The sequence below is a fragment of the Mustela nigripes genome, chromosome 5 (assembly GCF_022355385.1).
Source record: "Mustela nigripes isolate SB6536 chromosome 5, MUSNIG.SB6536, whole genome shotgun sequence".
Classification (NCBI taxonomy): domain Eukaryota; kingdom Metazoa; phylum Chordata; class Mammalia; order Carnivora; family Mustelidae; genus Mustela; species Mustela nigripes.
Window position 1 is genome coordinate 79,502,160 of NC_081561.1, and position 26,880 is coordinate 79,529,039.

General features: G+C 38.5%; 1 protein-coding gene across 7 annotated transcripts in view; it reads left to right on the forward strand.

The window, feature by feature from the left end:
• L3MBTL3 (L3MBTL histone methyl-lysine binding protein 3) overlaps window positions 1–26,880 on the forward strand; it is a 111,799-nt gene that overhangs the window by 56,774 nt on the left and 28,145 nt on the right. For all 7 annotated transcript variants that reach the window (XM_059400706.1, XM_059400712.1, XM_059400708.1 and 4 more), the window contains 6 exons: window positions 365–441; window positions 5,581–5,666; window positions 7,456–7,566; window positions 12,087–12,201; window positions 13,532–13,634; window positions 22,886–23,035. In XM_059400706.1, coding sequence (XP_059256689.1) covers window positions 365–441; window positions 5,581–5,666; window positions 7,456–7,566; window positions 12,087–12,201; window positions 13,532–13,634; window positions 22,886–23,035 — 642 coding nt within the window. The remainder of the gene's footprint in view (window positions 1–364; window positions 442–5,580; window positions 5,667–7,455; window positions 7,567–12,086; window positions 12,202–13,531; window positions 13,635–22,885; window positions 23,036–26,880) is intronic.

The window sequence follows — 26,880 nt, forward strand, 5'->3', positions numbered from 1 at the left end:
AGTTCGTGAGTACATAGAACAGGTTTGATCAGGAGCAAGGACTCAGATGCCACATAATGCATGCTGCTGAAGAGTCTTATGAAAATACAAGCTTGACTGAAGGAAAGATGGCAGAGGGGAGAAGAGAGTGAGGATAGGAAGGGGCTACCCCGTCTTAATGCCTGGTCTCTGTCATTGTGACAGATGATAGAAATAGTACGCTTTGCTTTTTGAGGGTGATCAAGCTTCCTGCTTTTTACATGTTTGTCCTTACAGATGCTGAATAATTTTAGCTTGCTTGTGTATATGATTATTTATGTACACATTTACTTGTATCTGAGAATTTATCCTGGTAATTACAGTTTTGTGGTTTATATAACTACAGGTGTGAAGCATCAAGTCCACATATTCATCCAGTTGGTTGGTGTAAAGAACATAGAAGAACACTTATTACTCCACCAGGTTTGTATTTATTATGTGTCTGCTATTTTTTAAAAGATTTTATCTACTTATCTCTCAGAGAGAGATCAGAATCAGGGGGAACAGCAGGCAGAGGGAGGAGCAGGCTTCCTGCCGAGCAGGAAACCTGATGCAGGGCTCAATCCCAGGATCCTGGGATCATGACCTGAGGCAAAGACAGACGCTTAACTGACTGAGCCACCAGGTGCCCCTTATTGTCTAATATTATTTTTCATATGCATCAGGAGTCTGCAAACTTTTTCCATAAAGGGCCAGATAGAACATATTTATGACTTTGTAGGCCATATGATCTCCGTCATAACTACTCGATTCAGTTTTAGCAGCCCTAAATGATATAGAAACGAATGAACGTAGTTACGTCTGAGTAAAACTTCATTTGCAAAGAACAGGCAGCTGGCCTGCAAGTGGCAGTTTGCTGACCTCCAGTCTGGAAGTATATACATTGGTTTAGTCCATAACAGAGTATCAAAGGTTGTCTTCTTTGGAAGGTAAGTTCTTTTATTTTTATTTTTTTAAATTTTTTAAAAGAGTTTATTTATTAGAGAGAGAGCACATACATACGTGTAGTCTGGGGGGAAGGACACAGGGAGAGGGAGAAGCAGACTCCCTGCTGAGCAGGGAGCTTGTGGGGGCTCAGCCCCAGGGCCCTGAGATCACGACTAGAACTGAAGGCAGGCACTTAACCCACTGAGCCACTCAGGTGCCCCAAGTTCTTCTTTTAAAAGGTCTTTTATTTTTCAAGTTGAAATTCATTTCTAGACCTTGCATTAATCTACAATTGAAGTATATCGTCTAACCACAGAAGTGAATTGTCTAAAGCTTTAATGAACATAGAGAAATGGGCATAGGGGACAGCACTGTGGATGGAGCCTTGACCCACATGTGAGTCCGTTCTGAGAAACGCACAGTGCTCACGTTTAAGTGAGAACTTGAGGCTTCAGGTTTTTTTGTTTTTTTTTTAATAACCTGGCTCAGAACTCACATACTCCCTTTTCCTTTTTCTATTGGGTTGTTGTTTCCAAAATTGATTTTGCACCTTTTTGCTGGTAGTACCTCTTCTCTGTTCTCTGTGCTATATAGATACTTCAGTGTCTGCTTCCAGCCCCGTGGCCCCCTCTCCGCTTCCTCACGCCACTTTGAGAGTGAATGGTGTAAGGCTGACAAATGGGCTCTCTGTCCTCGGTCACGTTGAGTTTATTTTCATGTGCATAATCAAGACAGCAGGTTTCCAAGCATATGCCTTTCGAAGGAGCCACCTGGGTGAAAAGGCAGGGGTATCGGCTGGTGGAAAGTGTCACTGTCTTGTGTGTGTGTGGTTACTTATGGGTACTTGTGTGAGCGATGACAACTTCCGTTGTCACAGGCAAAGGATAGCTGCTTAGTTTGCTTAGAGCTGATTTGTGGATGTTGATGGCAGCAAAGACTCAGCTTGGAGCTTCCAGTACTTGTCTCATTCCGTTCCAACAGCTGATTGCAGGTTGTCTCCAGTTCCTCGGTACCATGTCTTAGTCTCTGATCATTTACTCACCCAGGGGACCACTTCTGTCATGCTAGGGATGGCTGAGATGAGTCTTTTCTGCTTTCTGACTTTTCTCCTGTGTGAAGGGACAAAAGCCCCTGTCCTTTACTGATTTATGGAGCTGTCTTGAAGATGAAAGGGCATTAGCATAAACAATGAAGTGTTAAAGCAAGATATTAACAGTTTCATGGCTCAACTGTCGAGCTGCCCGGAAGATTTTTCCCAGATGGCTCTCCTGTGTCCCACGGCTTACGTAGTGTTAGGAGCCGGTGAATGCTGATGGCATAGTTACCTGTGTGCCACTGTTAGCATCTGAGTTGCTTGGAGGATTCTTTTAGATTGCCCAATTTAGTCTTGATCCATTTTTTTCTTTCTTTCCCACCTTTTTGGTCATAATCAGAGATCTGACAAGAGAACCAGTGAACAGGAGGTTCCTCGTTATGTCTTCACAGCACTGGCTTAAGTACTGTGGGAAGGGCTGGTGTCAGGCATTGTTGTTGACTTACATTGGGAGGCAGATAACCAAGTCATCGGTCTCCTTTTGTGGACTTTTATAACTTAGTGGAAGAGAAAAGCCATAGCTTTTTGACAAATTTTAACAATCCGAACTTCATGTTCAAAAGTACCAAACGCTGACAACAAAGATACGCTTTCTCCCGTCCTTTTTCCTCCCAGGGCAGCTTCCTGGCTGCATCTCTGATGTCCTATGTGAGAAGGATTCCAGTCACTCCCCAGAGGCAGCTGCCCCTTCGGCCACCCTTGCCACATCCTTGATCAGTCCTCTAAGCTGCCCTGCTAGACGCCCCATGTTCATGTTTTCTTTGAAACATGTAGCATGTCTACTGTTGTTTTTCCAAAATTAAAGTCTTGGTGACTTTTAAAATGATCTTCTTTTGAATTATCCAATTGTACATTAATACATGCTTGTTCTGAAAACTTGAGAGTGAAAATAGAGGTAATGGCTGTTCGCTCTCATAATAGTTTAAGAGTTTGTCCCTCTCTCTCTCCAGAAGAATCTTTTTGCCTCTCTGTATACAGATTTCTATGCATGTGCAGTCAGCTTTAATATTACTTAAATTTTGCAAGATACGGTCCTTAAAATATATTGTAAAATATTTGTATTCATAGAGATATGGTTGCATAATACTTAGTCTTAAACCTTTATTTTGAAACAACTTCAAGGTACAGAAAAGGTACAAGAATAGTAGAAATCATCTATGCCCTTGACCCAAAGACCCATTCAAGTTCCTCAGTCTTATCAGTGATGTCATTTGTTCTAAAAGGATCAGACATTGCACTCAGGTGTTACATCCCTCTACTCCCCTTCAGTTACGTTTTTTTTGACTTTCATGTAAGTATGTTTAAGAATTACAGATTAGTCATTTTGTTGTTGTGTTTTAAAGATTTTATGTATAATTTATTTATTTGAGCAACAGAGTGAGTGCATGAGCCAGGGGAGAGGTCGAGGGACAGATAGACTCCCCACTGAGCATGGAGCCTGATGTGGGGCTCTGATTCCAGGACCCTGAGATGATGAGCTGAGCTGAAGTCAGACACTTAACTAACTGAGCCATCCAGGAGCCCCACAGATTAGTCATTTTGTAGGATGCCACTTAATTTGGATATGCTTAGCATTTCCACTTTATTAGATCCGGGTTATATATTTGGGCAGGAATATCACAGAAACGGTGCTGTGTGCTCACTGCATCCTCTCAGGTGGCATACGAAGTCAGTTTGTCTCATTCCTTGATTTTTTAACATTAATTGATCAAGGTGGTGTTTGCCAGGGGCATTTGGGTGGCTTAGTCGGTTAAGCATCCAAGTCTTGATTTGGCTCAGGTCATGATCTCAGGGTCCTGGGATTGAGCCCTGCATTGGGCTCTCTGCTCTATTCAGAGTCTACTTGAGGATTCTCTCTCTTTCTCCCTCTGCCCCTCCCCCTGCTTGTGTGTACATATACACTCTCTCTAAAATAAATTTTAAAAATCTTAAAAAAAAAAAAGATGGTGTTTGCCAGGCTTCTTCACTAACATAATTTTTTTCCCTCTCTAATTAATAAGTATTTTGTGGAGAGATAATTTGAGATTGTATAAATATCCTGTACTTCATCCCAGCATCACTCACTAGTTTTAACATCTGTTGATATTTCTAGTACAAATTATTATTCTGGCAGCTGCTAAATGCTAATTTTCTATTCCTTGTACATAATTAGCTGATATTCTTCTATAAAAAATAACTTTTTCATCTTTGCATTTATTCATTCAGTTAATTTATTTATCTCTGCATGGACTCATACATTACTGTTTTTATCAATGAGTTATAATCTCTAACCAGTATTATTTACTTCCATGTCCAGATTTTCTCACATTTGGCTGTAGGAGTCCCTTTAAGCTGTTACTATGTCCTTTGACATGTTCTAATCATTTTTTGAGAACTTCCTACTTTCTGGTATAGCTAGGCTTATTTTGTACTTTCCCTGATTCAAACTAAAATCTGAAGAAGTAGGTGTGCTCCTTGCTGCTGGTATGATACTACTTCTGTCCTCTCAGATGACATAGTTAGGAAACACACTCATGTAAAAATATTTTTTAAAATTCTGTATATTCATGTATCTATTTAGACATTGAAAACAATGAATTTATATCCTTAGCTCCAATTCATATCAAAGACCCCTAAGTTTATTCTAGTTTCCTACTTTGTCTATTTATACCTCTTTTTTCAGTCGGTAAGAAGTCTGCCTTCTTTTATCTCAGTATATTTACCTATTTTTTCCAGTCCTCTTTATGTTAATTCCTGCTCATGCCTGCCTAATGGATTTTGGACTCTGGAGGAAACAAAAGGAGGAAAGAGGAATAGTTATTTCTACATATTCTTCTAACACTGTTCCATGACCTGGGGCACTTGGGTGACTCAGCTGGTTGGGCTTCCCGATCCTTGGTTTTACTTAAGGTTGTGAGATGGAGCCCCCCCGCGCTGTAGGGCTCTGAGCTCAGCATGTAGTCTGCTTGGGATTCTCTCTCCCATTCCCTCTCCCTCGCTCACTGCGTCTCTCTACATTCACACTCTCTAAAAATAAAATAAACCTTAAAAAAAAAAACAAAACACCGTACCTATGACTTGATTTTTGTTTGTTTGACCTAATAATATGATGATATATCTGGAATATGTCACATATTAGTGTATGTAAATCTGCCTCATTCTTCTTAACAAGTGCTTTCTATTCCCTATGTATTATATATATGACACATAACAAACAACTGTGCATTGTCTGTATGTACATGAGATTTTCCTAGATTAGTAGAATTGGACAGTAAAGGGTGCTTTTGTTTGTGTGTATCTGTATATAGGACTTACCTGAGGATAGAAATTATATGTATATCTTAAATTTTCATTTAAAAGGTAATAGAGGAGTCTTGATCAAGATGAAAGTAATATAGTTATTAAACAGTTCTGAGTGTATTATTCAGTTTAAAGTGATTATGTGGGATAGGAACATAATTTCTTAGGTTATAGTAATAATATATCCTAATTTTACAGGTCAGTTTGTGGTTCTCACTATCATTTTGGTGAAACCTGACAGGATTTACTTTTTTCTTTCTTAGGTTATCCAAATGTGAAACATTTTTCTTGGGATAAATACTTAGAAGAAACCAATTCTTTACCTGCTCCTGCAAGAGCTTTCAAAGTGGTGAGTTAATCTGTTTTACACTATTTGATTAATTTGTGTTGGCAATGGTGTACATTCATTGAAAATTCAAGAACAGAAACAGAGAGTACAAGTGAACCAGAAGAGGAAAGGGAGGGAAACAGAAGACCACAGAAGATGTTTTTGACTTCTTACAATTTTGAAAGTCAAAGTTATTACTGGGGTTTTTGTTGTTTGCATCCAGAAAATACTTTCATTTTGGACCTGTCTCCTTGGAAAATATTTCTGCTTGAATTGGTATGGAATGAGTTGTTGTGGTCTTATGGCAAACTTCTATTTTTCCAGGTAGATGTTCTGAAAAACCAAAACAAGATAGGATATTTTCTAATGAAAATTGTATTTAACCGTTCCTTTAGATTTGTTTATGGCAAGCTGAGTTGCTGTTTTTCATTTTATTGCTATTAATCAGCATGTTTAATTATCAAAATACAAGGTCACCTGCTTATTTTAATAGTATCTTTCTAACTGGAGTCATTGCATCTTACATATAACTTGGTAAGATTCAAAGTAAACCTCATTTCTTTGCAAGGGAAAAATAAGTAATGAAATGTATTTTAAAAATTTTTTATTTCTAAAAGCTTCTTTTATAATTTCTAGTTTTCTGTGAATTTAAAGAAAACTATATTAAGTATTTAAAAAATATTTTAATGTCGCATAATTAGTCTGTCATAAACCTCACTTTTCTTTAAGTGATTTTCTTGCGTATAAATTGCTAGAGTTTTTAATGATAGAATTAATTAGAGGTATGGGCCCAAATATAGAAAAGAACATCAAAATTTTTGAAAGAAAAAAGCATATTACATAAAGAAAAGCCATGTAAAAACAGCATATCTGATAGTAAATTTAGGATTTAAAAATGAATAGAGTTATGACCTACTTAAGAATTTTTACCTGACTCTCTGACTTTAACTCAAGCTGTTACAAAGAAGAACTTGCATTGCAGTTTGCTTTGAACTGGATAAAATCACATCAGTATCTGCCTGCATGTCTCCTGTCACAATGATACCAAAGAGATAACTATGACTTCTCTAGTTTGGCCTTCAGGTGCCTTGCATTGATTGTTTTTTATCCTTTACATAATTTTCACACTTAATTTTCAGAGCCACTGTTTTGTTATACCCAATTTAAAGAACAGGGGTGTGAAGCTCAGAAAAGTTAAGCAATTTGCCTAATATTAACAGTCACCTTGCCTTCTGCAGCTTGCCACTTTTTTCGAGGTTTGCAGGTTTCTGCTGAGGACTGAGGCATAGGTAGCTAAGGTCTAGCAGCAAAGGTCCTCCTTACTCATTTCTGTTTTTACAGGACGAATTCCATCTTGTATGTTTTGATGGCTAATTTTCCTTTTTTTAAAGACATCTGCTTTTTGGTCTGATCATTTCTAATCTCTGTGTCACTTCTCTGTCACTTTAAAGTTCTTCCCTCTTTTTCTGTAAATTATTTAAATGCTTGTTGATTTTTGCCAAGAAGCCTTCTTCTCACTAATGAGAAAAACTTCTTGCATAACTGAAGCATTTTGAATTTTATCTTAAGATCTTTTGCTTTCTGTTTTGCTCCTGTGGTTGGGTGCTCTGGCTGTTTCTATTGCCTCAGGGTTTGGCCCTGTGATTTGGGATTGTGCTTTTTGATAGGGAAGGAAAGGTCCAAAGCTATTGTAGGAACTTGCGAGTTAGAAGGTTGATTCTGTAAATAGCTCATCTTATGCTGTCTTTGTGACACGGAGCCCACCTTCTCTTCCTCTGAATCTTACCATGTAAACTTTTCTGTATGGCAGAAACCTCCACATGGATTTCAGAAGAAAATGAAGCTTGAAGTCATAGACAAAAGAAATCCTATGTTTATTAGAGTAGCAACAGTTGCGGACACGGATGATCACCGAATAAAAGTGAGTGTACTCTGGTGGAATTTTGTCTTTGTTCTAAGATATCTTGGATGGAAACGTAGACAGATATTTAACTTATGAGGTCCTGTAATTAGTCAGACCATAGGAATATGCAAATAAAACAGCTGTGCGTCTTTGTCAATGTTTATCCAGTCTTTTTCCTTTAATTGATGCAAGAATTTCTCTTTGTGACTGACAGTTACTATGTTGTAACTCTGTTCTTTCTCCCAGCACACACTCGAAATATTAAAAGTCTGTCGTAAATCATAGAGTGATTTCTTCTGAATATGGCATCTCATTCTTCAATAGTATGCTCTTTTTTTTTTCCCTGAAAACTTGCAGATTAATGTTTTCTGATGGGATTGTATTAGATATAGACTTTTCAGAAGAAAAGTACAGAAGCAAATCCTTTTAATCTAGGATGCAGAAAGAGAAGTAATCTTACAAAGAAGATCAGATTGTACCTTTCACAGGGTCAAGGAATGTTCAGGAAGGTGGATCCAGTTTGTTCTGTTGGAGACGGTAACGTCAAGTGTAGCCACAGATCCCAGTGAGGAGCCAGGAGTTCTCTTCAGCCAGATCAAATGTCAGGTCCTTGACTGGCTGTATTCTTTAAGAAAAAACGCTTAAAAAGTTAATTGTTTTCATGGGTGGGACTTAGAGACAAGTGGATTTCACCATTTGATAAGAAAACAGAGAGCCAGCTTTTTCACATGAAGATCCCCATTTTTGGCACCTGAGTCCTTCTCTGGAGCCTTCCAGTTTCTGCCAGTCTCCTTCCTGATGGCTGCTGGGCGAGATAGAGAGAAGGACGGGGCTGGTATGTGCAGCTCTTGCTCAGTTCCTTACTTTCTGTCCCACCCATGGCCGTGGGATATTTATTCTAGAATTCAGAGCCTTAGTGATTTTATTTCTCTACAAGGTAAACCTCTGCTCTCTGACAGGGTTGTTGAAGGGGCAGTCACCATGGTGGGGGGAATTGGGGAGCACACTAAAGGAGTTCTCCTACCTCCTGCCACCAGATTGAGTCCTTCTTGGGTTCTGCCTGGTACATGGGTTTGCTCTGGTCCTGTTCTCAGGTGCCTAGGCAGCCCCTCACCACTCTGTCCTGTAGGTCAGCACTCCGAACTTCGTTTGCCCTCCACTCACGTTGCTGGTTACTGTCACGTCTCAACTGTCGGCCCCTTTACTTCTCCATTTGTCCTCCTGGCTTTAGACCTTTGCAGAGGGAGAGGGAGGCTTAAGCAGGCTCTATGTCCAGCATAGAGCCCAGCTTGGGCCTTGATCTCACAACGTTGAGATCATGACCTGAGCCTAAGTCTAGAATCATACACTTAACTGAGTGAGCTGCCCAGATGCCCCTCATATTATTTTCTTTAGATTTTTTTATTAAATTTAGAATTATTGCTGAGTTGCTTTCATATATAATTGTATTTCTAGTGAAACATTTGTATTATAAATATTTTGTATGTCTCTTTTGGGTTTGTAAAAGTTTTAAGTATTTCATGTTACACATTTGTGTATCTTCCTTTCTTGTTCTTTGTTAGACTTTGGATTACTTTTCAAAATAGTCACCAGCAAGAGTAAAACTCTAACAATGTTACTAAAGTGTCTGATTTTTTTTTGTTTGTTTAAAACCTCTTAATATGCCAGCAACTGAAGTAGTAGAATTTACAAGAGATGAAATACAACTATACAGACATTAATAAAATTGTTTCATGTGGGCTTCTAGAATGAGAATTTTGATTCGGGTTAGTATTAACTTTTGTATATATTATTTTTTATATACTTTCAGATAGCATTTTTAAGTATATTTGGTACTTATCAAAGAGAATTTTATTGTTACCTCTGTTCATAATATCTAAACTAAATCTTATCTCTGAAATTGTAATTTTAAACTACTAAAATTCTCCAGATTGTCTACCAGTCTAGTTTATTGGTGGTATTAGACTTATCTATGGAATCTAAAGTACATTAATCCTAGGTAGATAACATCTCATTGCCAAACTAAGTCAGTTTCATGGAAAACTATGACACATTGTGGTATCAACAGATATGCTAGATCTACCATAAACATTCTTAAAGACATATGTAAGGAAACTTTAAAAAGAACCCTTTTGTTTATTTATGATATCAAGACTTTCAGAGACTCTATTGGTGTACAGTAATGTGCTTGTTAATATCCATGGGTCTCAATTCTGAGCGCACACCTCAGTAACTTAGACGTTGAGTAAACAACATAAGTATGCGCAAAACCAAACCCGTGGTTTAACAATCTCCTAGGTAGGCTCAGACGTTTTGTTTGTTTTTTTCCCCCTTTATCTCTTTCTCCTTTTCATCATTGAGAAAATTCTAATCTGTAGCAGGGGTGGAGAACCATTTATTTGTTAGGATTGAGTATGTTTGCTATAGGAAGATGCCTAAATTTTAAAAAATTTAGGAGTTCATTTACAACAAATGAGACATATATTATGTGAACATTGATTCCAGTGTCAAATAAATGGAATTTAGGAATAGCAAGATCAGAATCCAGGGACGTTTCATGTGTAATAAAATAGGGTAATCACTTGATTAGTTGAGAATTAGGACACTTCAAACTTACTTTAACATTAAATTATGTGTGTTCATTTATTGGTAGCATTGATAGCATAAATTGGTATTTTTAGAAAATTATCATGAATGTCTTCTCACTGTTAATTGGGCATTGTTTTTGATCAAAGGAAAAGAAGGGGTTACTTTGACGACTTAGGTAATTTTATGTAAGTGCTGCTTTTATATTCAATGCATGTGAATGATGAGTAATTTTATTTGGATCCTTGAATTTTAGGCTTTGTAACTTCTCCTAATTAACTGTGTGATCTCTTCTCTTCTTTAAAATAATACCTATGATTTCTTCCAGATATGGGATTCTGTGGGCTTTGATTCTAGGATTTATTGATTTTCAGCTTGAGAAAGTGGATTCATTGTGAAGGACTTTATTTTGAACCTGTCTATATGTACTTTAACAGCTCTGTACTATTCTGTCATACAGATGTACCATAATTTAGCTAGCCAGTCCCTAACGGTGGATACCCAGGTTGTTTTCTACTGTAAATGAAGAGTTGAGTTATTGAGATTATCAAGTCAAGGGTGATATATTTTAAGTGATTGTTATTGCAAATAACATACCAGAAGTATTTGCTAATTAATACTCCTATCAGCAGTCCAAGAGAAAGCGTTTTATTCTTATACCCACCAACTCTAGGAAACACCCAAGTGGCACATTTTTGACAGGTTGAAAGAACTACATCTTGTGATTTTAATTTGTAGTGTTTTGCTTATAAGTGAAATAGATTATCTTCTTATATGTTTACTAACTATACTTAGTTTCTTATTTATGAGCAATTTATATCTATTTTTCATCTTTCTATTGGGTTTTTAATCTTACTATGTTAATATATGGTAACTATATACATTAAGGAACAAAGTACATTGTTACATATGTAATAAATGTATTTTGGGGGTTTCTCCTGGGCCTTTCTTCTTTGTGTGTGTGGTATTTGCCACTCATTATAGAATATTTGCCACTCTCAAGTTTTAATGTTCATGTGGTCAATTGAACAGTCTATTCTTTCACGGCTTTTGAGTTTGGCATCTTGCTTACAAAGGTTATCCTACTCTGAGATGACAAACATGTTCACTCATGCATTGTTCTAGAACTTTTGTTGTTCAGCTTTTAATGTTTGCGTTTTTCATCCATCTGGCCTCTGTTGTCTGGTTAGGAGTAAGGGATTCACAGACTTAAGGAGATGTAGCTGGCAAACAATGTAAAAGTAAAATATCTGTAGCCTTTTGGTAAATCTTCCATCCTAAAAGATAAAGTATATGTAATAATTAAAAGCTACTTAGCTGATTCTTAGTGACCCTAGCTGGGGAACCAGGTGCTCTTCCACATGGTAGTCAGTAACAGTGGCACCAACATAAAACCTTTTTGAGAGATACTGTAATTATTTATGAGAAAAAAATGTTCTTTAGAAATGCATTGAATGGAGAGATATTTTGTAAACTGGTTGTATTTCTAATAGGATGTTGAATTTGTTTAAAAAGACTTTCTAGCTACCTCTGGAAGAGTTGACATTTAGATGAAAAGCCCTTGTGCCTCTCTACTACCCCCTCCCATTTCTCCGTCCCTGCCCCGATGTATTCGTTACTTAAGGCATATTTACTGGGTGTTTGGTGTTGCTTATATGAAGATGTTATGTATTCAAGATGTTCTAGTGTTGGAAGATACATATAATAATATCCCTGTAGAAGTACTCCTGGCAAGACATTTCTTAATGGACAGATAATTTAAAAATAAGTCAAAAGTGCCCTTTTTTCCCTCATAGTGTAAATGAAGTAATTTAAATAATTTAAAAAATGTATTTGGTATTAAATCTACTGTATAATTTAGAAGAGAATGAAAATTGTTATGGTGGGTAAAACTTCTATTGTAGGGATTTTCATGACCTGAATTGTATTGTTAATTTCTTTCTGTCATCCAGGTTCACTTTGATGGCTGGAACAGCTGCTACGATTACTGGGTAGATGCAGATTCTCCAGACATTCACCCCGTGGGCTGGTGTTCAAAAACCGGGCATCCTCTTCAACCTCCTTTGAGTAAGAGATACAAGAATAATTTAAATAAATGTTTCCATGTTCTTGTATGTTTAAAGTGTTCTTTTCTCCTATCCTTTCTGTTTCTTTCTCACTGTACATTTCTTCTCTATGTAATCCTTTTCCTACATTTTCAGTCACATGACAGTCACAAAAATATAAAAGAAAAAATGTAATGTTTGAAAAAGCGAAGTTTATATATATTTTTTTTACTTTTATTTAGAAGTACTCCTCACCTTTTAAAATCAATACCGAATTTTTGGAAGACAGTTTGTCAGACTATCAAAATTTAGTGTATCAGGAGTGATTTCATACTGTAGTTTTGCAAAATGTTACCATTTTGAGAAACTGAGCAAAGTCTACAAGGTCTCTATATGAATCATTACTTAAAACTTCATGTGATTTATAATAACCTCAGTAAAAGTTCTCTTTAAATTTAATTTTTAAAAAAGTAAACATGGAAAACTTAACATACTGTGATTTCTACTTTGAAAGAAAACATATACTTTGTAACAGAAAATATGTAGGAAATAGATTATTGTGGGGTTTTAAAATGTTTAGCATGCAGTCCCCCTTCTAGTGGCTTCACTTCTGGATGCCGCCTACAGGCTGTGTAAAGGTACAAAAATTCACATGAATGCCATTTGTTACAATGTATTTAAACTAACAAACCTTAGAAACAGAGATTGGTTAAATTCTGGTGCATTCATAATACAGACACTGCAACAGCCATAAAGATGTTACCATCAAGATGGAAAGATTTACAAGACCTGAAGTTAAAGACCAAAGAAAAAAAAAGTTTCAGAATAGCACACATCTATGTTATCCCTTATATGTGACTAAATGAAACAAAAACAAAAACGTGATACACACACACACACACAGACACACAGGTATATATGGGAATGCTTAGAACAACATCTAGCACATTACACATGAACATAAGTTGTCGGGCTGAGGGAGTGTCTGAAATGTGGGTGGGATAGTATGTAGTATGAACAGGATCTGTAACTGTTTCTCTGTATACCAATGTGGTGTCTGAAATTTTCACAGTATACTAGTATTCCTGTATTAGTTATGTTAGTTACTTGATGAAAATTGCTTAGAATCTCCTCATTAATTCACATTTAGGTGTTTCTGGAATCTGTGACATTGAAAGAGGTTTAAACCAAAGTCTACCATTTCACTATTGAAGAAAGATAATGTGAACAAAAGCATGGGGAAAACCTTTAAAAAGACTTTTAAGATTTTTAATTTTTATTTTATAGCCTTCTGGTTAATTTTATGCCCCCTTCTTTCTTTCTCTCATTTTTGCCCCCTTGTTTTCTTATAGACCCCTTAGAATTAATGGAAGCTTCCGAACATGGTGGATGCTCAACCCCAGGATGTAAAGGGATTGGCCATTTTAAGAGAGTGAGACACCTGGGCCCTCACAGGTATGTGTTGCTGCCACTCACACGGGGATTCTTTATGTGGTCAAAGAGAGGGTACCTATCCCACACATGTGTAAGATAATGATTTCCATGTGTACTAATAGATGTGAGCTAATTTTATATTTTGATCTATATGAAATGTGGTTTCCATGGTGACCCTGTAAAAATGAAGAGTGTATCTGTAGTTAAGTCTTCCTGCATTCCTGAAAAAAGCATTCACAGTTTAAAATAAATTTACTCTAGCTATTTGCCTTTTCTTGACAGCCTGACCAGTTGTCCAAACAGTTATTTTCTGAAAGAGTCATATTGGATTAACCGTTAATAATGAGAAGAAGACAGACCCTGTTGAAGGTCTTTATTTGATAGAATATGATATGATTTGGGGACTCAACAATCTGAATAATGAGAAGTGAGATTATCATAGATTACCAGCAAAGCTCATAAGCAGCACAAATATAAATAGTCACACTTGAGAATGCATTGATCCAAAACAATGTTTTTCAAGTATTTTTTTTAACCCCTAAGTAACTTAAAAAAGAAATCAAAATTATGCATCTGAAATTTGATGTATTGTGTAGGCTATTTGAGGGTGTTTGTAGGCATTTAAAAATCTTATGAAATACCTGGAAGTTCCAATGATTTGACTGTGATTTTTGAGGAACAGAAGCATCACCGGTTTAGGGATGTATTAAAATCACCATTTGTCAGTGTAAGTGTTCTGACTGCATGTTAATTGGATTGCCCAGTAAGGAAAATGGTCCCTTGTTTATCTAGTCTGTACGCACGGTGAATCTGGGTCTTCTGAAAAATCTGAACATTGTACTACCTGTTCCTCTGAGAGTTAATAGGAACTGTAAAAGTGATGTAATTAATGTTTCTTCCTCTCCCTCCTTTTCTTTTTCTTCTCTTCTCTTCTCCCCTTCTTTCCTCCCTTCCTCCCTTCCTTCCATCTTTCCTTAATCTCTGAATCCTCAAATACTGCTTATCGTCCTTTTGTAACACTCCTCCTGAGGTTTTCATGGGATTCAATCTATTTTAGAGTAAATAGTCTAAGAATAGGATGGTGATTCCATTTACAGATACCTACTTAAAAGCCCTTTTCAGGGGCACTGGGTGGTTCTGTGGGTTAAGCCTCTGTCTTTGACTCAGGTCATGATTCGGCATCCTGGATTGAGCTCCCCACAGGGAGCCTGCTTCCCTCTCTCTCTCTCTGCCTGCCTCCTTGCCTACTTGTGATCTCTCTCTGTCAAATAAATAATAAAATCTTTTAAAAAAATAAAAATCCCTTTCAGAAGTTCCTGGCTCTCTCAATTAGTAGAGCATGTGACTCTCTATCTCAGGGTCCTGAGCTCAAGCCCCACATTGGGCATGGAGCCTGCTTAAAAAATAATTTAAAAGAAAAAAAAAAAGAAAGAAAGAAGGAAAGAATGAAAAAAATTAAAAAAGAAAAATCCTTTTCATTGTTTATGTAATTGCAAACCCAAAGTTATATGATTAATGCAAACTGAATTAAATATACTATATCTTCAGAGTTGTTTAGTGTTGCTGAGTGAAGGCAGCTAGATTATTTTTCAGACATTATATAAGTCTAAATGCCAGAAATAACCCACTAGCATTAATAAATTTCCATTGTATATAAATAATTTCATTCAGTAAATATTTTTGAGTTTTTTCCCCAATAATAACTAACATTTATTGAGCATGTATTTCCTCTGCACAAGGTACTGCTCTGTTTTACATGTATGGATAACCTTCAGAACTACCCTATTAGTCCTAGTGTTATTTTCTTCCAATTTTTGATGAGGCCACTATGGCACTGGAGAGGTTTATTGATTGGCTCTGGTAAGGGGGAAACAGGGAATGGCACCCAGTCTAGCTCAAGGGTGTGTGCTATTGACCTCTCCCCTCGCAGTGCCTCTCAAGGCCCTGCTCCAAGAATTAGTCACAGCAACCTTCAAGGAACTCAGGGACTAATGGAGATATAAAGCTGTACATAATTTAATTAAAATATAAGATACAGAACAGTAATATTGAACCTTTGACCTGTTACCAACCCCAAGATATTCATTGGACTGAGGTAGTTTGTTCAAATTATGGAAATTTGAGGAAAATTAAGGACAAGAATACAGAAGTTTTTGTTTTTATTTTAAAGCATGCATATTGATATTATGTTGTTGTGGGGCAGTTGAAATACTTGTTTTGGCCTTCTGGGAAGGAAACCCCCCTTAAAGCAATGTCCATCATCTCTTTAGGAGTGCTTTTGGCCTGAGCTGAGAGGTTTGCCTGTCATGGCAAGGTCTTTGGTGACAGTCCTGTCCCCTGCTTGAAGGCACTGTCCACTCATTACGACCACCTTTCCCCAGCAATACCATGGACCTCTGAGGGCTCCTCTGCTGAGCCACACGCATTTCACAAAGTTGCGGTGATTCTCTCCAGAGCATTTCTTCAGCGATGCGGTGTCGTATCTGCCAAAAGAGGGGGGGGCATTGTGGGACGAGTCGTGGAAAATTTTATGGAAAGATGCGGTAAAGAAATCTTTCCGTTTAACTGGAACCGATAGAGAATTACTCATTTTTTTGGAATGAAAGAGGAAGCAGTAGACCTTCGGGCTTGAAGACATATATTGATAAAGAAGTGGCATCTGGTGTTCTGTCAGTTGGAGGGCGTGACTAGCAGTTTTGTGCATGAGCCTGGGGCAGAGTTGGTGGTTGGCTGGAGCCTCGGCGAGGAGCGGTACGTGGGCTTCAGACAACTGGCAGCCGCCATCAGCTCCTGGCCTGTGCTCTCTCCCCTTCTTCTTAGCCCTTTCTGCTGGCTTTTCTGAGTCTTCCCAACTGTGCTGTCCTATTTACAACACTCAGAGCTCTGTGTCCGGCGGGTTATTAATCCTTAACAGGCACAGCCTGTTTTCCATTTCATTAGTAGACTGTGGCATAGCTGCAGCCTCATGGATATTCTTGAAAAGGTTCATTTCTCTGGCACTTATTTTTGTCCTTGCTGAGAATGCTGTGTTTAGGAAAACATAATGAGAAAATTCTCTTTGGACTAATTTACTGAGAAACTGCATAAATCAAAACATGCATTCTTTGCTTAGATAACAAGGAAAGTTGCTCTTTTAAGCAAGAATAATCACTTTTATGAACACATAAGCAAAAGGCTATGCTTTGACTAGCGGTTGTTGTTAGCTTCTCTGAAAAATTATAATAGTTGAATTTGATGTAAGAGGTGTTAGAAATAGAACATGTGTCTCGGCTATGAATTTTGAGAATGTGATGTTTTCAGATGTTGAAATGTAAATGATCAGTGAGTGAGTCGAATGTGGATTTTGTTCATGTCTCTAGGGACATTCGGTAGCGAGATTGCTCCATGCTCTCTTTCTAGCAAGGGAGCATTAATCTGGGTGGTGGTGTGGTGTTTCCCTTTGTTGATTCATTCATTCGGACTATGGAAAGGTCAGAGAAGGGGAGGAGATTAAAGGAGAACTAAAGTTATATGAAAGATATTGTGTATCTCTAGTGCTTTCAGAAGTAAATCTTTTCTACGTAAGATTGGATCATGGAGGAAATAAACAAGAACAAATGGGGAGTATCTCCAACAACCTCTAAAAGGTCATCATAGAATCCATGGAGAGTTTTAAAAATGTGAACAGACACTTGCAAACTGTAAACATCATATTGACTGAACATCCGTCCATCCCTGCAGCCAGCATACGCTTGCTGAGTGCTTGCTTTGGGCTGGCTGCAGGGTGAGGTGGTGGGCCGCACAGAGGAGGGGGTCCCTACACCGAAGAAGGCCAGTCTGGGGCAAACAGGTTTTCATAGAGGCATGAATGGAGTAGCACCCTTTTCCTGAGAGAAGCAGAGAACCTCCAAAAGTGAGGCATGGTATGGACTTTTTAATGCTGTTGTTTATCTTTGCCAATGCTCTCTTACACCATACTGGTTATGTGTTCGTCTGCTTCGGCTTCTTGAATACTGACAACCGGTGGGATTTATTGATGACTTCCTGTGTTCCAGGCACTGTTGTAGGACTTACTGTGTGATCTCACTTACTGTTCACAGTGGCTTTGTGAAACAGGTGCTGTTCTAATCTCTGTTACAGGTGAGGAAACAGGGTTGGAGTTAGTACATGCCTGAGGGTCAGACAGTGGCCGAATCAGAATTCAACCGAGGCTTGGATGGCACCCAGTCTCTGCTTGTAACTCCTAGACTCTCATTTAAGAAGCATGTGGCCTGATAGAGCCTGACTCAGGTTTTGGTCAGGATAGTGTGTGAGAACGATTATGTGATCACTCAGAAAACTGGAAATGTTACCTAATTGTTTAAGTAAACGTATCCACAATTAAAAGGATTTCAAAGGTGGCAGTGGGGAATAGTGAATAAGGCAGTCCTCCTCCCTTTCCTCATCAGCTGGACCAGTCTGTCATAGGAAAAAACTGCCTCCATAGAGGGACTGGAGGCACATTGACATTCGTGTGTGAAGCTGATACGGAATTATTTGCCAGTAGAACAGGGTGTACCCTGATGAAATCCTCATGGTAGATAGTTGTGTGCCCCTGCATGAGTTGCTTCCTCTGCTCTCTGAGGAACTCCATCATGGTAAAGAGTTATGTATATGTGGATACGTGTGTGTATGTATCTCTATGTACATGATACACAGAGGTAGTACAGGAGAAACTAGAGATGATCAGAAGCCTAATGAGAACCCACTTTCTCCACAGAAGTTTGATCAGCACTGGTAACTTTTAAAACTGTATGAATGTTGTAAATTTAAGAAAAAGCAAACTGGCAAAGAGATTCAGTTATGGGTCGAAGCGTATTAGCTCTATGACAGGAGTATCTTGCTCGAAGACGATACTCAGATAAAGTCCATTGTCACAGATTAAAGCTGAGGGCATTCTTCGATATGGCGAGGTACTGTTTGCCCCCATACGACGTAACAGGACAGTCAGAGCTCATCATTGGACTCTGCCAAGAACTGGTAAAGCAATAGTGAGTAAGTTCCCTTTTTTAAGACTCAGTTTTTGCATCTGTAAAACGAGTGCTAGACAAGGAGCCAACTTCCCAGGGTTGTAGGAATTAAACAAGATTATGGAAAAAAAGCACTTAATGTGTGTAATGCAGTTAAGCCGTGGAAATTATGACATTGTTATCATCCTCGTTTTACAAGTGAGAAGACGGGGTCTCACAAGTTGTGTTCACTCTTGAGGAAGTAATGGATGGAGAGGCAGAGCACCTTTAGAACCAGGTTCCTGATTTCTGTCTGGGGGATTACCCATCACTTCTCGCATACTGTCACTTGAGCACACTTCATTTGCATTTTGTGGCATTGCATTTTTTTTTTTTTTAAATCACCACCCACTTCAGGAACCAGCTGGCTTCCTTCTCTACCCCAGAGTAGGTGTAGAAATGTGAGGTGTGTATACCCATTTTACTTCTCTCAGGGTTCAAAAGAAGAGGGGGGTATAAGCATAAGATCATGGTGGGACTCCCTTGTTAGATCAGCCCGGCCCATTAGTAAATCTCTGCTGGGAAGGCTGTGCTCCCTTCCCCTACTTCAAGACAAGAGTTTGAAATTCCTCTCTGGCCCTAACAATCCAGAGAGGCAGACAGTTAGACAGTAAGGCTGATTTTGTTCTGCAGTCTCGCCTCTCTGTGAGCTGTCCAAGTTCATATGTAGGGATCTTAGAGCTATTCCTCCTTCATGTAGTCAACAGAGAGGGGAAGGGAATGATGTAAGAGTTCTAAACTATAGCTGTTACCTCTTGTGTGTAGTCGGGGATAGGCAGCCCCAAAGAATATTGTGGGTCTTACAGTGTGGGAGTGAGTGGGGTCAAGAACAGGCCTCTCATTTTCTTTACTTCATATCTGAGAAAAGCTGAGGATAGGTGTGTAGATAGTTCTTCAGTCATTGTAAAGCCAGGTGTTTAACTGTGAGTGAAACGTGATGGTTGCAGTATTTTTGGATTAGCGGCATACTATTTGTCCAAAAAAAAAAAAAGAATTATATTTAGATTTTTTTTCTTGCTGTTCACAAAACGCAAGGAGATAAATTTGTAATAGAAATACACAATATGAGGAAGAAAGAATAGAACAGAGTTAAAGATGACAATCTGAGGCTTAGTTAATATATTTCCTTTGTCAGAAACAAAGACTCAAGAATAACAGGAGGAACTGGTTGTATTTCTTATCTTTATTCATCAGAAGAGGGGGAGTTCATTGATAAATTTGGTTGTAAGCATGTTTATTATGAGGCCAGCCTGGGTCATTTATTTTTGTATGAAACAAGATAGGTGGAAGGCAAGCTCCACGTCTCTTGGGGGAACCACAGGGAGCAGGGCCTCTCCCCTTCCTCAGACCTGTGGCAGTTACTGAGTGGGCAGAAAACTGAAATTTAGCCAAGCAGATGCTGCCAGCTGGGTCCTCCATCAGAAGGAGTGATGTGAAGGCAGGTGACACTTGGTGTTTGCAGCCTCTGTGGAATTGGGATTGGGTGGGAGTTGGGCGGGTGTGGAAGTGGCTGAGGGGTCTGCAGAGTGAATGAAGGCCACAGCCCCAGGAGCCCCCCATCCAGTGTAGACTATGTCTGGGGAGGAGAGCTGGTTGGACCTTTCTTCCTGATGCAACCTGACTGCCCGGTCTTCCTACTGAGCTGAATGATGCCCTTGTAGTAAGTTGATTTCTGCTCAACTTTGAATTGGTTTTTGTTACTTATATCTGTAAACACTGATTAGTACAAATACTCCATAAAGGATTCCATGAGGTACTTGAAGGATTCTTGTTCAGAAGAGACAATGGTGATGGATTTTTCCTTAACATCATTACTTGAATAAAAATGAGTTAAAATAGCATGCCCATTCTCGATAAGATAAATGAAATAGTGGGCTCATTTTACTGAGCTGCTTTGTTGCTGTGTGACATTGGGAAGGCATCATCTCTACTTGATTGTTTAATAAATATTCCACAATTCTGATGTGGTCCTACAATATTTCCTTCTCTCTCATCATTCTCATCTTGTGAGGGGGTGGGGAGAGAAAAGGCATCCTTATCACCACCCAGGTCTTCAGGCCAGAAACCTGCAGACCATTCTTCAGTCCTTCTTTGATGTCACTCTCCGTCAGCTATCCATGCACAGCTTCCCTTGGAGGGATCACAGAAGTACTGTGACTGTTTTAGCCACCCAAATCCAAGTCACCATGATGTCTTTACTCTTATGAAACTACTTTTGCTCCAATTCGGTCCTCTTGAAATCTTCCCTCCACAAAACATTCTATTCTGAGTGATTAAATTGTATATCAAACCATATCATTCTCCTATTTGAAGGTCCTCTGGTGCCCTCAGATCAAAAGTAACCTAACCAACTGAATTCATGACCATGGCCTACATAACAACATGACCAAACCCTACATAACACTTCCCCCACCTGCCTCTAGTGCATCCCCTCCCCTTGCTCATACACTCCACCATCACTGATCTTCCCCCACCAAACTTTCCCTACGAGTTTTCCCTACATTTGTGTTCTTCTTCCCATTTCCCAGAATGCTCTTCTCCTGTGTGGACAGAGCAGGCGTCTTCCTGACCTTGAGGGCTCTGCTCAAATGCTGCCACTTCAGAAAGGCCCCTCCTCACACCTGCAACAGCCCCATCTTCTCTCTTAGGTCATACTGCAAGGAGTTTGTCATTATGTGAGGTTATCTAATTTATGTTTGCGCAATTGTGGCTTCTCCTAGAATATCATCTTCATGAGAGGGGACACCTTGTCTTTTTATTTTCCATTGTGTTTCCAGTGCCTAGAAAGATAATTAGAGCTTAATAGATGCTTGATAAATACTTGTTGAACAAATGAATGAAATAACTAATGATTGAAGTCACCTAAGCGTTTTAGGCCTAATTTGTCCCATGAGAAGCCTTCCTCATAGGATATTGTAAAGCTTAAGTGAGGTACTGTGCTTAGTACAGTACTTGATTATATAGTGAGAACTCCATAAATATTACTAGTTACTGTTTTTGTTATTGTTGGATTAGCATTATATACATTTAAGTCAAAACATAAGGGAATGTTATTTATGTTTGTCTTTTGCATAGAGTGTAGAGCAGTATGAAGTTAGGTAAAATAAAGATTGTATTTTAGCTTACAATGTATCTGTGATAAGTTTTATAGACCACTATCAGAATCACCTGGTTGTCAAACTCTTCCCCCCTCTTCTAGGAGAAGGTATCTATCTGATTTTCTTGATGGAGAATAGACATGCATTGTTTAAAAAATTTTCCCTGGGTGATTATCAACATTCCCACAATCACCTAGAGAGAGGAAGAGACACATAAGACACTAATATAATTTATCTAAGATCCAACAATTTCCAGTTTTAAGGAGACTTCCTAAAACCAGAGGGGCAGAGGAGCCGTTACTTGGAGGGGTTCATTGTGTATTGGAGGCCTGAGATACAGAGGCTGCCCAGTTGTTCTGGAGCCTAGAGAGCTGAGGCCTAGGCAGAGGATGATACTGACTTAATACTGATTTAATAGTTAGTGGCCTAGATTTCCTTTGCTTGGATAGCAGGTATGATCCCCAAGTGGATCCTGAGAGACCAGCCAGGGGTGCAGAGGGCACTGATAGAAGGGAAGCAAGCTAGATGGTCATGATCCAAGTTGGTGTCCGGGCTCCTTTGAGATCCGAAACAGGGTTAACTACAGATTGATACATGTATTGCCTAGGATATCAGGTGTGCATTTGGATGTGGAGTCAGGAACATGGGGGAACTGCCTTCCTTGAGAGGGACAGCTGTTATAAAGGAAATGACACAGCCCTTGAGGACCCTGAGGCTGGAGAATCACTTTGGGAAGCAGATCTGCTCCATCTGTCCCATCAGGATCTCTCTGACCCACCGTTATCACCAGGCCTCCTAGGATGTCTTAAGCATTTCTCTCTTGGGGCTGATCGTTCTTGTAGATATGCACAGGCTCTGCCCTTGGACAGTACAGAGGGGATCCTGCAGTGATGGTTCCTCAGTTCCAAAGATTTCATCAGATAGCGTCTGAACATCAAGTGCCAAGACACATTTGCTCTCAGAATATACTGAAACTGGGTCTGAGAAACAAAATATTGCGTACGATACGTTTAGTCATACATATATGCATATGTAAATATATATAACATTCAATTAAATTTTGGAATTTTATGTTCTGTAGCCTGTCATTTTCATTAGAGGTGTGTTCTAATAAGAATGTTCTTCCCTTTTCCTTTTAATGTTTTAGTGCTGCCAACTGTCCCTATTCAGAAATCAATTTGAATAAAGACCGAATTTTCCCAGACCGCTTAAGTGGTGAGATGCCTCCGGCTAGTCCATCATTTCCAAGAAATAAAAGGGCAGACACAAATGAAATCTCTTCATCTCCTGAAATCAGGTAACTAAAGTGATAATAGTGTTGTTTAGAAGTACTCTGGTTGAAAGAGGTTTTCTATCTCAGATGTTTTATGTTCTCTGGTTATCTTTTCTCGGACATTATTGAAAATGTATTTGATTTAATGTAAAAGGATGATGAAGATCAGTAGTGGACTTAAAAAAATTAGGCAGAGGGTTTTTAAAAGCATATCTAATCAGACAGGCTTAATTCTTACTTGTTCCTCTTCTGCTTGAACTTTTTTGGTGTTAGGAGTTTAGAAATTCCAGTCATTTTACTTCATGCCAGTTCATATTTCTGTGAAGAGTTTTGTGAAGAATATACATTACTTCTTTTTCATTCTAAATGCTTGCATATGTGTTATTCCATTTAATTATTAAACTGTTAATTGCACTACATTTGACCCTTGAATGACATGGGGGGTTAAGGGTACTCAACACAGTGAAAACTCTAAGTACACCTTTTAAGTTCCCAAAAACTTAACAGCCTAATGTTGACTGAAAGCCTTACCGATAACATAAACAGTTGATTAACACATATTCTGTACATTATAGATATTATATATGGTTTTCTTACAATGAAGTAAGCTAGAGGAAAGAAAATGTTATTAAAATCATAAGGAAGAGAAAGTACATTTCCAGTAGTATATATAATTTATTGAAAAAAAAATCTATGCATAAGTGGACCTGCTTAGTCCAAACCCATGTTGTTCAAGGGTCACCTGTATGAGCTCATTCAGTTTTGATTTCACTTGTAGAGTTGAGTTGGAATTTTAAGCTCAGTGGATTATTAGGTAAAGAACTAGATTTTGTTTGATCTTTAAATAAAAGTCGTGTGCCCTTCCAACAGCTGAGGATACTACTAAAAAAAAGCAGATTGGTAGAAAGGTATTCCTTAGTGCTTAGGTTTTGGGAGTTTCTTTTATGGAGTATTTTACTTATTTATTTATTTAAGATTTATTTATTCAGGGGCGCCTGGGTGGCTCAGTGGGTTAAAGACTCTGCCTCGGCTCAGGTCATGATCCCAGGGTCCTGGAATTTAGCCCCGCATCGGGCTCTCTGCTTGGCAGGGAGCCTGCTTCCTCCTCTCTGTTTGCCTGCTTCTCTGCCTACTTGTGATCTCTGTCAAATAAATAAATAAAAGATCTAAAAAAAAAAAAAAAGATTTATTTATTCATTTGAGAGACAGAGAATGCATGCACATGTACGTGAGTAGGGGGATGGGCAGAGGAAGGGGGAGTCCCCAGAAGACTCTGCACTGAGTGCAGCGCCCACCTCAGGGGGATCCCAGAACCCTGAGATCATGACCCAAACTGAAATCAAGAGTTGGATGCTCAACCAACTGAGCCCCCAGGCGCCCCTTTCATGAGTATTTTAAAACCTAAGGCAACATCATTCTCTATTTAAATATTTTATAACTTCCATCTTTATGGATGAGCCAGGTGGACATTTGAATTAATTAATCTGATTGTAAATTCATAGCAGTGCTATTGGAGTACTGGCATTTCAGGTCTCACTATCCTTTTTTTAAATTAATTAATTTATTTTTTAAAATTTATTTGACAGACAGAGATCACAAGTAGGCAGAGAGGCAGGCAGAGAGAGAGAAGAAGGGAAGCAGGCTCCCTGCTGAGCAGGGCTCCATCCCAGGACCCTGGGATCATAATCTGAGCCGAAGGCAGAGGCTTAACCCACTGAGCCACCCAGGCGCCCCAGGCCTCACTATCCTTATAAAAAAGTTATTTTATCCTATGGATGAGGTGAGCTGTAACTTCTGTAATTATTAACCACAGGAAGATGATTTTTTTTTTTTAACCCTTAAAACTATGACTAATGTAATGTAAACTCATTTTCCCCAACCCAGCCCTCCAAAATGAGGTCATACCATGTGAGGAAATTTACTTTAAGACAAATAAAGCACTAATTCATATAGTAATAATTATAGATACAGAGTTCATTGACTCTGACTCACAAGGTGGTAAGACTGCCTAGTGTTTAGATTTCAGAAGCCAAGATACTGTTTAAAATACCAACAGAAGACTCTGAGGAACAAGCTGGCCTATCTCACAGGCTTTTCACTCACCTTACCGGCTCCAGGCCAGACTCCCAGGGCCAGAGATTCCTCACAGCAGAATCTCCTTGGGATGATTTCCTAGGGTCTTCTTTAACACAAAATTTATGTAAAAAAAAAAGCTGTAGTGGATTTGACCATTCCAGTGACCTGTCTTCTCTGAGGTGTGGTCATGGTTCTTCATGTAATCACCCAGAATTTAGGGAACAACCACAGACATTTTTAGTTTTCTCTATAACCTATTACATATGTTTCACATCTAAATAGTTTTCTGTGTCATGCATTTTTCGCCCATACTCTCTTTTGAGTCAATGAATTCTGACCTGTCATTACTTTGTGTGACTGAATACTTGGACTTCTTTGTATTAAGGTCAGTTTCTTCAGGTGATCTGCTTTCATTTGGTACGTGGGTGTTCCATTATTCATATTTTCAGAGACTCTTTGGATTTCCTCTTGCCTTCATCTTCCCAGATTTACTGTTTTTATTTTACTTTATTTTTATAACTGAAAAATAAACTGAAAGATTTGATTACTTACATGCAAAGGAAACATGAGGGAGATGATCAAAATAACCCCTCAATTTTTAAGGTGAACATTTTTTTCCTCACTGTATTTTTTACGCAGAAGTATATGTAAGAGATGATTGCAGACATTTTGATGTTGCAACCTAAATGCTTCCACACAATATGTTTCAAAATAACACAGATTCATTTACTCTTTAAAAATTTTAATTTCTTCCTTAATATTTTTAAAAATTGACTTAGGATTACCTTTTTCTACTGCAGGCAGTCACTGGTTCTCACAGTAATCCCAATGGCACTGGGTATTTTAGATATAAATGATCACGAGGTGCCAACATAGTAAATGGGAACAGATAAAAGAAAGGCTGTTAATGAAAAAATGTATCTGATGGCTTGATAATGGTTGATTTAAGGTAGAATTTACAGGGTAGAAGTTGGCTGGTTTCTCTGCTCTAAGGGAATCTGTGTGAACATATTTAATATTTTTTTCATTTCATAAGTAAATATAAAATTTTTGGATTGCTGATTTCTTTCACCTGGACTTAAGAAACTAGTAAGCTGTGCAAAGCTCTGAGAGCAGTGACTAATAATAAGCCCTCAGTAAATGTTAGTTTGTATTAACGGGGCAAGAAGAATAGGTTACCTATTTGTTGCATGGCATTCTTTTATTCTAGCAGAGCAAAGGAAAGGCTGGCCCATTTCTTTCTTTCCTTTTCTTTTTTTAATTTATTTTTTCTCACTATAGCACGTACCCTCCCCAATATTCCTCAACCTGTCACCCCATCCCACCAACCCCTCCCCTCCAGCAACCTTTAGTTTGTTTCCTAAAATTAAGAGTCTTTTATGGTTTGTCTCTCTCTCTAGTTTGATCATGTTTTATTTTTTTAAATATAACATTGAAGACAGTTCTCACAATACCAGATTATGTTCTCTCTCCTTTTCTCGTAATTGTTATATATGTGGATAGAATTTTTCATTCAGATTTTAATGCATTTTCCTTGCATCCTTTGTAATAATTTACTAACTTTGGTAGCCAGACTCTACCAGATTTTTTGTTTGGGGTTTGTTTTTGTTTTTTTTTTTTTTTTTGTAATACACTTTAGGACAGCAAGAGACCATTTGTCCCCCCAGAAGTGGACCCTGAGACAAAGATTGAGTTGCAGGTGGTTTATTTGGGAGCTGAGGAAGACCTCCGTGGGGGAGGTGAGGAAGTGAGCCGGGGAAGGGGAGACCACCCATGAAAGCTTTGCTGTCACA